The sequence below is a fragment of the Pagrus major genome, chromosome 13 (assembly GCF_040436345.1).
Source record: "Pagrus major chromosome 13, Pma_NU_1.0".
In the NCBI taxonomy this organism is placed as follows: domain Eukaryota; kingdom Metazoa; phylum Chordata; class Actinopteri; order Spariformes; family Sparidae; genus Pagrus; species Pagrus major.
In genome coordinates this window covers 9,575,818-9,591,781 of record NC_133227.1, presented here as the reverse complement: position 1 = coordinate 9,591,781, position 15,964 = coordinate 9,575,818, and the positions used below count along the sequence as shown (strand labels likewise).

The 15,964-nt window shown below is 43.1% G+C and overlaps 1 protein-coding gene across 4 annotated transcripts in view; it reads left to right on the top strand.

Moving 5' to 3' along the window:
- dclk1a (doublecortin-like kinase 1a) overlaps positions 1-15,964 on the top strand; it is a 60,174-nt gene that overhangs the window by 29,763 nt on the left and 14,447 nt on the right. For 2 of the 4 annotated variants that reach the window (XM_073479673.1, XM_073479674.1), the window contains exons 4-6: positions 1,950-2,057; positions 3,122-3,130; positions 12,709-12,803. In XM_073479673.1, the coding sequence (XP_073335774.1) occupies positions 1,950-2,057; positions 3,122-3,130; positions 12,709-12,803 (212 nt within the window). Of the gene's footprint in view, positions 1-1,949; positions 2,058-2,213; positions 2,223-3,121; positions 3,131-12,708; positions 12,804-15,964 lie in introns of all 4 variants that reach the window. The other 2 variants (XM_073479672.1, XM_073479675.1) reach the window with 2 other exon arrangements.

The window sequence follows — 15,964 nt, the reverse complement described above, 5'->3', positions numbered from 1 at the left end:
TCATTGTATCGTTTCCTGTACTCTTTCATGTCACTCAAATACTGGAAACAGCTGTCAACATGTTGTTTAAATGAGTTGCGTATTTTTTTTGGCGTCCATGTTTCATGAATGACTTCCCAACTCGGGAAATGGGCCCATCAGAGGATCATGTGAATGCAGCATAAAATCTTGATGAGTAAAATGAGATGTCTGGAATTATGAGGTAATGTGATACAGTTGGAGACATCAGACGACCCTGCTCTACTGATTTTATTACAACGGATATGGAAGCCTTTAACAAAAACCAGATTTAATTAACTGCATGTAATTTTGGATAAATTAGCATAAAATTTGCATCAGACTAAGCTTTTCATCTGAATAAGCTAAATGCTGTGGCAATACTAATTTTGGCCGTGATCATTGATTTTTTAAAAAGATACTGTCTTTAAGTGTCTTTTCTTTCTTTAAATTAACTCTAAGTTTTCTTTATGTTGCAAAGAGGAAATTGATCATAACTTCTAACCCTCACTAAAGCGAAGCCTTCACCTGAACCCTAACCTAAATACTAAATCAGTTTTTCTCCCCATGTATATATGCATATGCACCATTTCTTCTCAGAGAACACAATATGACACCTCCTCGTGCCCTGGGAGACAGAGAGCAGGAGGCAAAGGGCAGAAATAGTCAGACGGGAAAGCAGAGCGACGAGCGAAACAGACGCGCCAGAGAGACAGTCGGAGTCAGAGCTGTAGACAGCTTCGCCTCCTCTCAGCATCACTATAATTATCGCCTCTGCCTCAGCTCTGGCACACTGTCATCATGTTAACACTCCACATTGTACATTAATCACTGGGCCACAACGACTGCCACACAAGCAAATAACACACATAAGCTCTTTCTACACACACACACACACGTGACAGAATGTGCATAATTTCTGCTTCCCCCTGGTCTAAAGTGGTAATGAGCTATAATGGGGCTGGGTTAATGAACAGAAGAGGAGCAAAGTTTTAGGGATGAAGGAGGCAGGGAGGGTGTGTGCGTACCATTACATGGCTCATTTACTGAGACCGTGTGTGTCTGTAAAATATCAGACCTCCGTGAGTCTTAGCTGTCACTCCGGAAACGGCACAATAATTGCGTTTGGAAAGCGAGCCCATTGAAGGTCAGAACTCATTTTTGCAGGGGACCTGAAGGTAAAACCAATTACAGCTGCATCGATACATTAGTGGCTTGGTGTTTTCTCGCGTAACCAAAGGTCAAAACCAATCAAAATATTAACAGTGGTTGGCCAGAAATCCTTGAAATTTGAATATCAGTCTAAAAAACACTGACATGTGTTTCAAAAGGCTCAGTTCTTATTGTGTTAGAGCTTTTGGAAAATGTGTGTGTGTTGCAAAATGCAATGTCACAGTGTCACACTCAGTTTTCAGCCTTTTGTGTGGTGAGAGTGTAGCAGCACTTCAGTTGCTTCCTCCCAGTCCAGTCAATCTGTGGTTTTGATCCAAATTCATGACGGAGTACGAAAGAGGGTATTGGGACCAATAAAACCTATGAAACATTGTCATTTCTCCTGGGTTGGGCCCTTTTTTCCGTGAGATTGACTGGACTATTATGGATTTTGGATTTTGACACTACCGAGATTTGACAACATGTAGACTCTTTCTCTGAAACATATCCACCTTATTCCTAGCCCTATGATAGCATGTGCAAATTATGGGCGCGGCTTCCAGCATTTTCCATGGTAACAGGACACTAACCTTCATTTTTTGCGACTTTATTGAGTTGATACTGCTAACACTATTGTCATTGCATAGCCCACTTAGCTAACAGGTGATATACTGGTAGTACCACCCATATTCGTTTCCCCAGGAAACTCCCGGATATCTTTTGGAGACCTATATATGAAAGAATTTATGATTTTGAACAGTGCCTGACATCTTCTGTCTGTCTTGTCTTTGTGTGCGCAGAGTGTCGCCTGGTGAAGTCGGTCAACTACGGGAAGATGTCTGGCTCTCTGATCCGTGGCTCCCCCAGGACCGTCGTCCAATCACGACGCAGCAAGTCCCCCGCATCCGGTAAGCCAGTAAAAAAGTTTCTTCCTCTTTTTTTTTTTTTGCTCCTCTGTTTATGCACTTTGACACAGCGCCATTGTCCCTTTAAGATGTCTGAGCGTGTGTCTGTGTGTTTGTGCATTAAGAGTGTGTGCAGTGTCTCAGACCTGATGGACACAGCTGGGAGTTGTTTTGTATCCTAATACTTCCTCTTGTGATTGCTTAGTATTTTCTAGCTCATTACTTAATCAGCGTCGCAGCAAATGAAAACAGTATGAATAAACACTGCAATGAAATCAGAGCTCTGCGGAGTGTCTGGCACTGTTTACCGTGTGCGTGTGTGCGTGTGTGTGAGAGAGAGAGAGAGCTGTGTCTAGTTGCATGCAGAATATGAATTCGAATGAGAATGATTTCACAAGGGAGTGGAGAAAAAGTGAAACAGGGATGAGAGAGGTAAAGAAGGGGGTGGGGAGCGGGAGCGAAGATGAGAGGGGAAGAAGAGGGTTGGTGACTCAATCTTGCAGCTCCCCACAAGCTCTTCACCTGACATACTAATGAAACGTAATGAAATGTGGTGAGAGCTCGCCCTGGTACCTGCTGCATCGTTTGCGCCTGATAATGAGCCTTCTATGAATGTCTCAAAACGAAATCCCCCTTTTGACGCACAAAAGTGTTCACAAGTAAAATTAACTAACAAGTGGATTGTAGTTTGCAGCTTTAACAAACATCAGCTCATTCTTGTCTCGTTTGCACGGTGTTAAACGCCCAGCTATGCAACAGCACACTTGAGTTTTCATCCTTTCTGGTATTATATTGTACATTTTCTATTTTATTTGAGACCTGTTGGGTCAGAGGGATGATTGGACGGCTGATGCAACATGCAGAAACTCCCCGACCAGAAGCCGTTCCACCTGCTGTTGAAGCAGACAGGCGTGCACAGACGCATTTAGCTGTTGTTGTTTATGTATTATTTACCTCAGAGCAGGCGTGTTGCACCGGAGAGCGGTTGTTTGTGTGTTTTTCGTCGAGCTGTGGAGGAAAAGGCGAGGCAGAGGGGAAAGGAAGAGAGAGAGAGAGAGAAAGCAGAGAAAGTTCTGGTTGCTGCAAACTTTGGGAAAAAGGTTATGAGAGTGAGTCATACGCTATCTGATCTCGTCTGGAGTGAAGGTGTATACTAATGTGTGTGTGTGTGTGTGTGTGTGTGTGAGAGAGAGAGAGAGAGAGAAAGAAAACAAGAGACTGAGACAGGAGGAAAAAAAACAGACTGACTCGTCTTGGTTGCCATGGAAACATGGCACAGTAGGAGCATGTAGCTACAGACACAATAGCCTGTGACAGCCATATAAGGCAGCGGCTTCCTGTGAAATGGCCTGCAGTGGAGAAGGGAGCGGACTGACGCTCAGCCCTCGCTGGAACCCCTGAGTCAGAGCGTCCCCGACGTTTTTCACTTCGGAGAAATGTTCCCCTTCTGGCGCTGCTTCTGCTACTTAACATCATCAAAATGTTCCCTGCTCGCTGGATTCACTCCCTAAAACATCATTAGTACGACCTGGAGAGTTTAGGGTGGAGCAGCAGGAGGAAATGAAACATAACTGACTGATGTGCTGTTTGACCCTGATGTTCACAGTCGATATTATCTTGTATTCAAGCTCACCATAACCCTCATCCCTTGACGACAATTTGTCTACAAATTATGCTAATAGGTAGTCAACACAGCTGATACTGCGCGCTGCACCACATGGCTTAAAGAGATGTGCACTCTGTTGTTATTCCACGTGTTCAGAAGAAGAGCTCATGTGCTGTCTCACCACTGATAATGACAAATTACAAGATAGGGATCAGATCCAGCAGAATATCTCGCACAAATTTGATTAGAGAGAAAGAAATGACATTTTCATAAATCCACTGTGTCATAATGGTTTTATGATTCAATGTGAGAAGGAGAACTTTATCTGTTATCAAGTTTAATAATTAAGAAGAAGTGATATGACAGTTGTCTTTTACCCGACCTTGAGTTTTTTGTTTACAGAATCAAATCAGACTATTCCAGATTAATAATTTATCAAGCACAAATGCCAAACAGTGATGATTTTATCTCCTCAAAAGTGAAGATTTGCTGCTTTTCTCAGTTTTTATAGAACTGTAAATTTAATATGTGCAGGTTTTGGACTGATGGACAAAACAAGTAATCTGAATATGTCGACGTTTGATCATGGTTGCACCAGCACATGATATGGTCACGCCGCTTTTTTTCATACTCATGTGTCACCAGTGTCTTTCTTCTTTTTTTTAACTTTATTAACAACACAGTAATATTGCATCATAAACTTTGCATCACTGGGTCCTCCTTGAGTATGCACATACACACCTCCACCTTGGTAAAGAAAGCTCAGACACAACTTGTCAAGGAGACTTTTGACGGCAAATTCCTGGGTCAAGCTCTTGTTAACTTTTACAGAGGAGGGATGGAAAGCATTCTGACTGGAAACATCTCAACCTGGCATGGTTCGTGCACGGCTCAGGACAGGAAGGCTCTGCAGCGGGTTATTAAAACCACCCAGAACATTTTCAGAGCGATCAGTGATATAGCTGAGGTGGGACTCACTCGCACCAGCCACAATCTGTTCACCCTGCTGCTGTCTGGCAAGAGATACAGAAGTATCTGCCGCTGTACCACCAGACTACAGAGCACAGAGTGTCCTCAGACTCCCCAATTCATCCTCCACACTCTACCACATATAATAGTTTTTGGTTTAGTGACTTATTATTTATTCATATAATTTATTTTGTGAGTAACATAAAAGGACTACAGCTAACACTGTCTTCGTTGTGCAACCCTGTGTTGTAGAATGACTAATAACTTACTTCTTGCATCTTTTTCTGACATAGAGGCTCAAATTACAGTCATGAAATATGATATGTCTTTCATCTTTATGTTGGCTAATGGCTAAAGTTAGTCTTGACCTTAATCTATGACACTCCAGTCTAATCTTCAGCTACAACAGTGCTATCTGGCTTGCATCTCTGTATAAGTGGTATTAAATATGATAATAATGTGAGGCTTTGAGCCCATTAACTCTGCAGAATAATGCATCCAGATGAAAGCTGATTAATAATTCAAAGTGTTACCTTATCACATCATACGCTGGTTATTTAATTGCAGCTACACTCCAAAACCTTTTAATCTGAGATCTTAGCAATGAAATAAAAAGAATGGACACCAGAAAGTCTATTTATTGATGTTTGGAAACCAGCTCTTTTTTATCATTTCTCATCCATTCTTACAGAGAGCACAACAAAGAAGGCCATTAATTTGAAACCACGCTGCAGGTCTTCGGGTGTTCTGAAAGCAGCCTTGAAGTCCCATATTCATTTTCCAGTCAGCCAACAGCGGCATTAATAACATTCCTTATCACATCTAATAATCTGGACCCAAAGAGCTGCACAGAGGAGATGTGAAGCATGAATTATGTGTGAGATAGTGAAAGAGAGAGGGACAGAGAGAGCACAACACATGTGCTGTCAAACACCACCTGGTGTCCCTCTGTCTTTGTGTGTGTGTGTGTCTGGCTGCTCCTCATTGTGTGTGTTTGAAGCTTAGACCTCGGCGCCAACGAGGAGAAGGAGAGTGTGTGAGGGATGGACAAACAGACTGGTGAGACAGACAGACAGACAGTTGCATAAAAAGAAGACAAACAGAGGATCTTATACTGTGAGATTGAATGTAACATTACATAACGTGTACAGTGCCTATAAAAAGTGGTCATGATGTAATGTTTCATGACGGTGGATCAAAGTTAGATTTAGTGCAACTTTGATCAACAAAAAAGATGTCTAAGTGAGAACGGATCTCTCAAAACTGATCAAATCATGATCATATCATAACATAAGTAGTCACCACTTTAATAAGACACATGTAAATCACTAACAGTGCAGCCAATTGATTATAGAAGTCGTGATTTATTAGGCGGGACAGGGGACACATTTCTTCACTCATCTAAACTCTTCATAATTGTGTCATAGGTGCTACAAAAAATAAAATAATGACATGAAAAGTGATATAATGCAAATTGTTGAATCCATAAACGGTATAAATGGTGAACGGAGCTTCTGGCTCGGAAAAGCAAAGCCATTTCCAAAGTGTCTGAAACCTGCTTTTTGACCAGCAAAACAACTACTGGCTTCCAAAACAAGTCTGATTGCATGTAAGCTTATGAGAAAATGACTTTAAAGTCTCCTTCAATACAGCGTGATGTTCATCTCGTAAATGAGGCTCCTATTTAGAGTGAAATGGATGATTTAGGGCGTGTAGCACAACTTGTCCTCGGGCTAATAGTCGGATCCAATTGAGGACAGAGGCGTAGCAATAGGTATTCTCACTAGCTCCATCTTTTCCAAATATTGGCACCTCCAGCTCCAAGAAAAACAAGATGGTGACAGCTGTAATGCCAAACTAGAGGTCGTACACGAACCGACGGGTGACACCATGTTGGGTTTACACTTTATTGAAATATTTCAACAAAAAACTAAGCAGTCACAGTCATTTGTTTTCTTGTGTTGTGCTGGGAGTACTCCTTCCCCTTTCCTGTATAATAGGGTTAGGCCATTCGATAATGGCATCGCCCATTGCTGATGGCTGACAGGCATCGACTACTGGACCGTGTGCCATTGTGACGTCGTGATTTAAACGGCGTGTAAACTGGCGTGTCCCCTCAGAGTTGCTGTGAGGCAGGAGCTGCTGTTGATCGTGACATGTGGGAGAGGAAATTAAAATAAGTTTGTTGCTGCTCGATGCACTAATGTTACGTCTCCATGTCTCCATGTCCTGTTCAATATTTCCTAATTAAACCTGCCCAGTCAGGAGAGCCCAAGACGCTCTGTGACATCGGTGGCAGATGTAGCTGATAGTGCGTTGCTCTCAACCATGCTGTTGTTATTCATGCTTTCTTAGCTTAGCTTCCTCAGTGTAGCTAGCCAAGTAACTGCGTTACATGCTTCTGAGGCTGAACACAGCTGAGTTATGGACACGTCATTCGGAGATACAGATACTTTTAAACCCGGCATGTGAGAGTTGATGTAATTCCCTTCGCTGGTGACGGCAGAAGGTTTTCTCACCCGAGTGAGATCAGAGCGACAGCAGTGACTACAGTAGTGTGATATTGAGCAAATCATGTCATGCCACCTTCTTGTGGACATTGTCATATGCCAGTTCACTGGACATCGCCCAACCCTACTGTATAATACAGATGTCTAAAATCCGATACTTGGTATATGTCCAAAATAGAGAAAAAAGGGTGTAAAATAAAACTTTTCTATTGCAAACTGTGGGCAAAACTCAAAAGCAGTGAGAAGCACTTGGAATGAAAAGGACTGTGAAAGTTTTTTTGTGCGATTTCTCTCTTCAGCTTTTTCTTTGTCAGACTAAACAAACACATTGTCTCGTCTCTTTCAAGAACACGAGCCTTCCGAGAAATATAATGGATCAATTGAGGAGTGCAGTAGTTACAAACAACTGATCGGACTGCTTCCCAGCACAGACAGAATATAACTCTCCCACCTTGTTCCCATTGAAACACATCAAAGCATAGAGACTTATGTCTCGTTGGCATGTTTGGTTGGTGAATCACACTGTTGTCTAATGTAGTCGATGAATCATAAGTCTTTATCTGATGCTTGCCTCTCATTACTAGGGGAAGACAAGGCAGGCTTATTTATATAGCACCATTCAGACACAAGGATTGTTTCGTGCATAAGAAACATTAAGATTAAGACGTGCAGTAATCAAATAACTTGGATATAAACGAGGAGCATACTCCAGCTGATTATAAGTTGTTGACTTTTTATGATCGACCTTTTAGGATTACTGATTAAATGTCAGTGTTACTTTGCAAATTCAAGATAATCTCACCTTGTTGGTGGAAATACCAGGTATCCACACTCGTATTGTGGAGGGTCTGATGCGGCGTTACACTCTCTCTTTTTTAAGTGTGTGCGTGTGGGCAGGTTGCTGCGTGTCAGCCTGACATTGTCATCACTCGAGCCCCTCTCTATGATGATCTCACAGCCCCAGCTGAGCGCCTATACACACACAGACCCAAAATAATGTGAGAAAACAATTTGCACTCAGACAGAGTTTCTCCCCCTGTCTCGCCATCTGCCCCTCCGCTCTCCTCTGATGCCTCATGTCAGCTAAAATTAACGGAGAACTGCAGATGGTGTCATCAAGCATCACTTCTGATACTTCAGGGTCTCACCTTTCTCTCGCTGTCATGAGCAAACGCCGCGTGACGGCAGAGGCTTTGCGGTGAAGTGTGCGGGGCGGCCGACCCACAGATAAATCCAGAGGATCAGCTGCCGGCTGTGACACTCTGAACTGTGAGTTCTGCAGCCTTCACCACTGTTCCTGCTTTAGAAATCATGGGTGAAGGGTACAAATATGCCTTCAGAAAAGAACAGAGTGTAACAAATAACAGAGGCTGCAAGAAAAACAGATGTATTGACATTTTGTACTAGAGGCAGGATAATGACATGCCTCCAGGCAGCATTGTGTTTATGAAACAGCATTGTATTGACACTCTTGTGTACTTTCAACAATCAGAAAGTTGTGGTGTTTGATTTTGCTTTGACTATTTTGTAGGCGCAATTATCCCAAAACATGTTTTTGTAGAGAAAGCTCTGATTTTGTGCGCCAGATTTCCCAGGATACATTGCGGCATGCACAAACGTCTTATGTTTATCAAGAGCCATATATGTTTGTCATTATACAGTTCATGTTCCATTCTAACCACACATGTATGATGAGGTGCGGTTCTTTAAAATAAAGGTGTGATGATGTACACACTCTTTCCCGACATGCAGAAGAAAAAGGAAATACCAGCACCCTGATTTTTTCCTTTGTCATTCTGATAACACTAAACAGAATCTCCTGGATATGTTTGTGTATTGACCCACTTAGCTTGTCATAGTTGTAGCTTTTGTTTTTGTTCACAGCTAATGTGTTGAGTGTGATGCTCGCCAGCAGCACTTTGTTTTCTCCCAGGAAAGGAGGCGCTGCAGCCAAACAATACAGTCCTGCTGGCACTGTCTGTGCATTGTTTTGCATATATTGACACCATGTTAAGTGTCATGACCATTAGGTGATTTGTTCGTTTTGAACACCCACCTCCCCCGTCTGTTAGAGAGTATTATAGCTCCTAAACGAAGCTGACAGAGCGGTGGGATTCAGAGAAGGAGAACAAAACTCAAAGGTCCAGAACACCATAATTTATAACTTGCTTTATGATTCAGTGCTATATACAATTTCTTATTCCCTGTGCCCTCAGTTCAGATTTAAGTGGGTATGTTTGCTCAACACATGCTTTGTCTGGTAGTGGCACTTCACATTGCATCTTTTTAATAATCACCATTGGACACTTGTGGTCCCCAGAAGATGCATTAAAATAACATTGGTCAACATGTTAAGTTGCCTAATGCTTTGGTTTGCAAAACTGATGACATTCCCATCAGCCTCAGATGTGCTTTGTGTTTAGCGCTACTGCTAATTAGCACAGCTGCGCCTTGTACATCCTCAGAGAGCTGCTAGCATGGCTGTAAACTCTTTTGTGTTGGTTTCTACTTTGGCTTGGATTGACTCATTCTGTCACTGTTACATCAACTGCATGTGAGCCTGAATAAAAATGAAAACATTAGAACAATTGGAGCTAATTTTAGCTGCATGTCTACTCGGTGTGTTTTTATAACACAATATGTAACCTGTGCATCATCCCACCGCTGGAGACAGGCAGACACATGAGGTGCTTCTCTGTATTCATAGCTGGCATTGTAGCTTCCTTGTGTAGTTTTGTGCAACCATTTAGTGTTGAACACAGCAGGTGTGAAAGAAGCTGAAACACGCCTTTTTTTTTTTTTTTTTTTGTTTTTTGGAGCTGCATTGCATTCTGGCATCTTCCTCTTCAACGGATCGTGACCAGCATACGTTACAGTCATCTCGCAGATGCTTTTGTCCAAAGCAACTTACACATTGTGCACATATTGGGAGTGAGTGAGGGTTCAACGTCTTGCTCATGGGTACTTTTTGACATGTGGAGAAGACTCGTCAGCCTTACAGTTGTAATGCCAGCTGGCTCGACCGCTATCTAGAGCTGAACAATTAATCTAAATGTTATCGTTTTCACAGTAAGGACAGGTGCTATACCCAAATCGCAGGAGGTGCACTATTTGATAAATGTAAAATGTGTCACAATTTGTGCCTAAAAACTATATTCTCTAGACATAAAAAACATGCTTTCAGCCCAAAATAACAATAATAATAATAATAGTAATAGTAATAATAATAAAAACTGTATCTGTATAGCACTTTATGAAACACACAGTGCTGCACATAAACAAATAAAGTGCACAAGTCAAAAACCCAGTGTACATCCATACCCCCAAAACATGCACCACTAATGCTTTTGTGGTGCACATTTCTCTGCCTTCAGTCAGCTGCGGCACTAAGAGAAGGCTGTTATGAAATTTCCGCACCGTTTGTTACTTGAGGATGTTTTGGACGAGGAACAAAAGAGTCTTCAGAGTCCATGTAGGACAGCCTGCCTGACCACCCAGTCCCCCTGAATGACTCTATCTGCACTCATCTCTACTCATTTCCTTATAAACGGCGCTCCACAATAAAACTACACAGGGTTTTTTCATCTCTCCCTCCCTCCCTCTCTCTCTGCCTCTCTCTGCCTCTCTCGCTCTCTCTCTCACTTGCTCTCTCTCTATCTCTCTCTATCTCTCTCTCTCTTCCCGGTGCGCGTCACAGTTGCGCAATCCTCCTCTCCTCCTCCTCCCTGTGTAGTACAGCGCTGCTCCGTCTCCATTCACCTCACTTTACTATCACACTCAGACGGAGAGCGTACACCGGTGCTGTCCTCCTTCTTCTCTTCGCCCCGCTCTTTGGATTATCACTGTGTTTTTTCATCATGCTGGAAGTGGAAGGTAGGAACCTGGAAACCATTTTATTCAGCCTTTAATTCAAACGATAAAAAGGCATTTTTTTCCCTCTCCTATCATTAACGTCGTAGTGTAAAAAAGCAGTGAGAGATGTCTTATAGCGTTCACGCTCACCGTTGTGTAACTGGGAGGAGTGTCTGTCCGTGTGCGTAACGCTGATGCTGACTTTCATCAATGAAAGATGTCCAGGAATCGCTCACACAAAAAGCCCCTGTCTTTAATTTCATCTTTTCGGGCGGGTTTGGAAAATTATGAATACTCGTCTAGTGCAGAGGCAGCCGGTGCTGTTTCAGTCTGCTGTGGGCTTTTTTACTCCTTTGTCTTGAATAATTCAGAAAGTTCTTTGATCTCGGCAGGGGAATAAACATTACAGAGTGAAGGTTGGACCACTTCCCTCCCGCAGGTTTCACTTGTCTCTGAAAATGTAATTACATGAAGAAGCAATAAGAAAAAGGGGCGGAAATGGCTGTTATTGATGATATTATGATGGAAAAAAGGCTGGAAAACTGCAGAAAATAATCATTTTGTTGATGTTTTTATTTTTTTCTATTAAAAAAAACTATGTAAGAGTCACATTAAATACCTGGAACTACCTTTAAAATCATAAAATTTGCTTTACAAGTTCAAGTTCAACCATCCAGATCATCTAAGCTGATTTCTTAAGCTCCTGATCAGCCTCCTGAAGGCACCAGGAGCTTCTCCCCCCCCCAAAAAATGATATATTACCTTCAGTTGGACTCACTGTTGACTCATTTTTTGAAAAAAAGTCCACACTTTCTGATTCCAGCTTCTGAAATGTGAATATTTTCAGTTTCCTTCACTCCTCTATGACAGCAAACTGAATATCTTTGGCTTGTGTTCAAAACAAGACATTTGAGGGCGTCATCTTGAGCTGATTGACAGTCACTGATTTTCACCATTTTATAGACCAAACAACTAATCCATTAATCAAGAAAATAGTCAACAAACTAGCCGACATTGAAAAGAATCATTATTTGCAGCCCTGATTTGTAGATCTGTGGGTCAGTTCTGGCAGTTTAGAGTTGACTCGAGGTGAGTCAGTGTGTTGTTGCCAAGAGACAATAAGCCATCTTTTTAGACAGACGGGCTGATGTGTTTTTCTGTGCAGGTTAATGACGCCGTGAGGCTGTTGTCGAGTCTGGCTTTTGCTCGACCGCACACAAGATCCGGGCGCAGCGTTGATTAATCCAATGTTCTTGTTTAATGAGGTGATGCTGCTGGCTTTCTGTGCTGTGCTGTGCTGCAGCTGGGGAAAGTAGACCGAGCTGAGGTCACAAGTGAAGGATCTGGTCGAAAAAAAATGAGGACAGTCTGGTGATGTATTGTGACTCCCAGCCTGGAACGTGCCGTGATGATTCGGTGCACATTTTGTTTTAAAGGGCTCGAGGGAGGGAACGAGGGAGAGTTGGAGCAACAGGATTTGTATTTTGGCTGGTGTGTAAAAAAAGAGCAGTGTTGACTTCGCTGCTCTTTTCCTCCCCCTCCTATCCTCCTCCTCCTCTGCCTCATTCATATGAATGGATGGATGCTGAGGGCGGAAGTGTGGGCCGCCGCTAGACACTCAAAAATATAACCGCTCTTATAGCATCATCTATTTCAACATGCCTCTCCGTCTCGGTCTCATCCTCCATGCTCCATTTTCTCCTTTTCTCCCCTCCAGTGAACGGGACGCCGGCCAGTCAGCTGTCCACTCCTCATTCGGGAAAATCTCCCAGCCCCTCCCCGACCAGCCCGGGCAGCATCAGCCAACGCCGGGTAAGACGAGAATGCACAAGCACACACGCACAAACACGCACAGTCAGCCATTACATTTAGCGATCTATAACACAATCCTTTTATGTTCTCAGGAAAAGGACAAAGCCGTGCCCGAGCATAGGCCGACCACATCTTAGAAACCACAACATCCCGACATCTTTAGTGTCTCAGAAGGGGGGCGTTGAGGCGTTGACCTTTGACCCTCGCGCAGTGCTGCTCTGCGATTCCAAGAATGGCAGGCTCATGTTAGGACCCTCTAATGTGACGACTCTAATCCAGTGTTAATAGTTTTCCAGGCCTCCTTTCATGATTTCATGATTTTCTGTCACGTCCCCACATATTCTGACCCGTAGTTCTTTGTTCCTCATGAAGAACTCGATCTGCCTTTGGTGGATAAACAATGAATGATGCTGCCGCTGACTTTTAAAGGTCTGTGAGTCAGTAATTTGTGCAATATCTGATCTTAAGACGAGACTGTCGGCTTTGAGAGCGGCCTGCTCCAAGCTTCAAGTCTGGTTTTATTCTGGAAAAAATTGGTTTGCATCCTCCCAATCCAGTGGCTGATCTAGGATCACTGTTTTTTTATATATATTTTTTGTGAAAAGACTTTAGAAACACATTTTATACTAGTAAATCTCATTATTTCAGCCATTGTTTCGTTTTGTCACGTATTCTGTCATTGGTCTGGGTTTCAAAAAATCCAAGTTCAAACATCTAAACTAAGAATCATCGTCTATTTTTCTGTAGCTAACGGGAGAAAAAGGATCTGAGATGCAAACACACTGTGTACACTGTAAAGCTGATAGTTAATATAGAGCAAACTGTGCAGAGAGGGAGCATGCAACTCAAACGGAAGAAGAAAAAAAACTCCACCTTCGAGAGTTCATATACAGGGTGTAGTGTGTGTGCATGACTGTTTGAGTGTGTGCGTTCAACATCAAAGTATTTGTTAATCCAGCCCTTGACAGTGATGATGGCGAGCTTTTAATATAAGCCTCAATCCTAATCAGGGCCTGTTTCCTCACAGCAGCTCTTTAATTTGCAGGGGCTCTATAAGCCTGCTGCTGATTTAGCTCCTTCTCGCTCGTAAACAAACGCTCGCACGCGCTCAGTTCGACTCGCTTTCACACACAGACGTAGCAAGTGTACACGAACCTGTCAAAGCTGCGTGTGTGCACCTGCCAGCAGCGGTGTAGCTATGATTTATTTGGTAATTATTGAGCTATTTATTGGCACAGGCGCGAAGGAATTTATCAGGACTAAAGGGCAAGAATGCTGGTTGGAGTTGACACAAATAAAATGGTTTGTGCATTATTTCTGTGCATGTATGAGTGACTCTGTATGCTAAAAGCAGCATCATAAAGAATTCATTTCTCAGGCTCAGAATAGCTTCAATCCCGATACATTTGTTGTGCCAGGGAACAATTGATGGACAGTGGAAATCTGGCCCTCAGGCTTCTGAATCCATCAGCGTTGAGGTTATATCGATGCGATATGAAGGTCGGGCAGAGCAGCAGGAGCAGATCAGATTTGGGTTGAAGCTGCTGAGAACAGAACAAGGTGCACCGGAGCTTCCACAATCATCTGTATAATGGAAGTGGGTCAGCGCAGATTTCAGTGTTGAAAGGGAAAGAGGTTGGCGAGTGCACACATTTACAAACTCTCTCTTCCTGCCTACTTCGCTCTGAATGAATACATGCGAGGCGTTTAAAGCAGACAATTACAGTGCTCAGTTTCTGCTGCTCTCTTCTCTCCCTCCCAGATAATTTCCACGGTGTCAGAGAGAGAGCCCCGAAAAAGTCGGGGGGGTGAAGGAGGGCTAACCAGATGTAATGAGGGAAAGGGAGGAAAATGTAACCACACTGCCTGTCTTTTTGCCTCCGTCCACTTTTCTCATCAAACATTAGCCTTCACAAATTAGATTTGCAGTGCAGCTCTGACCTCAGCGGCACCACAGTCCAACTCAAGTTTTACAGAGTTTTCACGAGTGTTTCTCGACGAGAGATTATTCTGCTCTTTGTGCCGGCTTACACTCTATGCTAAGCCTGCAACGGCTTGGCTCGGAGGAAGGGAGGAAGCCTCGCAGCCCATTATCTCTCCTCTCCACCCTGCAGCTCCACACTCTTCAGCTATATGACGATGTAATTCTCTCCTCCACTTCTTAACTGCTCTCCTCTCCGCCCTGTTAGAGATTCTCCCTCTGTCCCTTCCCTCTCTGACAGTTTCTAATTTCTCTGTCACCCCCACCCAGCTAGTCAGCCAGCTCCCCCATCCCCCCTCTCTCTTCCCCATATGAAAGGGTATTAACTTCACATGGAGTAAATTATATGCCATCATTTCCCTTGTAGATGAATTTCTAAGCGCTTTTGAGAAGTAGGCGCCAAGTTTCTGACACTATTTTTGCACATTTTCTCTCCGTCTATACCACCGCTGTGTGTATACGTGCATGAATAATCATAAATGTTGAGTACAGATGCACAAATCCTTTCATTGTTGTGCTTACAATGGCGAGCAGGTAATTTGCATAACCCATTTTAACCACATCATGACTGAAAAATGACCAGTTTCCTTTAAATGAGACCTGAATAAAAAAAAAAAAAAAAAACACCCGCGTCTAAAAAAGAAAGAGACCAAAAACTTTTGCAGATTTCAGCCAGTAAGAAATTGAAAGCTGAATCAGTTTCCCGAGCAACCACAGAGCCTCGCTGACCTACTACGAGTACTGCATTTAAATAGTTCACCTCGCTGGACCCTGCATTTAAACACTTCGAGGCACTTTGCTGCCTGATGTAGGTTGCTGGTACAGCTCAGACCATCATAACCTATTTCCCCAGGCAGAATATACAGACATGACATTGCACTGAGGCTTTTTCCTCTCCCCTTTCACACATGCCTGACTGCAAGCACACAGATCACTTACACGGTCATGTATGCTTCGGAATAAAACACTTTTATACATTAAATTTTCATTTCCATTTGTGCACCAGCAGTAGACGGTTAGCTTGATGCACGCATGCACATGTCTTCTATACATTAGGTGCACGCTACAGTGACCCATTTTTATGAACTGAAGCGTGACAGAATGGTCTACATTCATGAAGTCATCCATCCCCCTCTCCTCCTTTGCACTTCCAGTAGTCCCAACTAAGAGCACCCCAGCC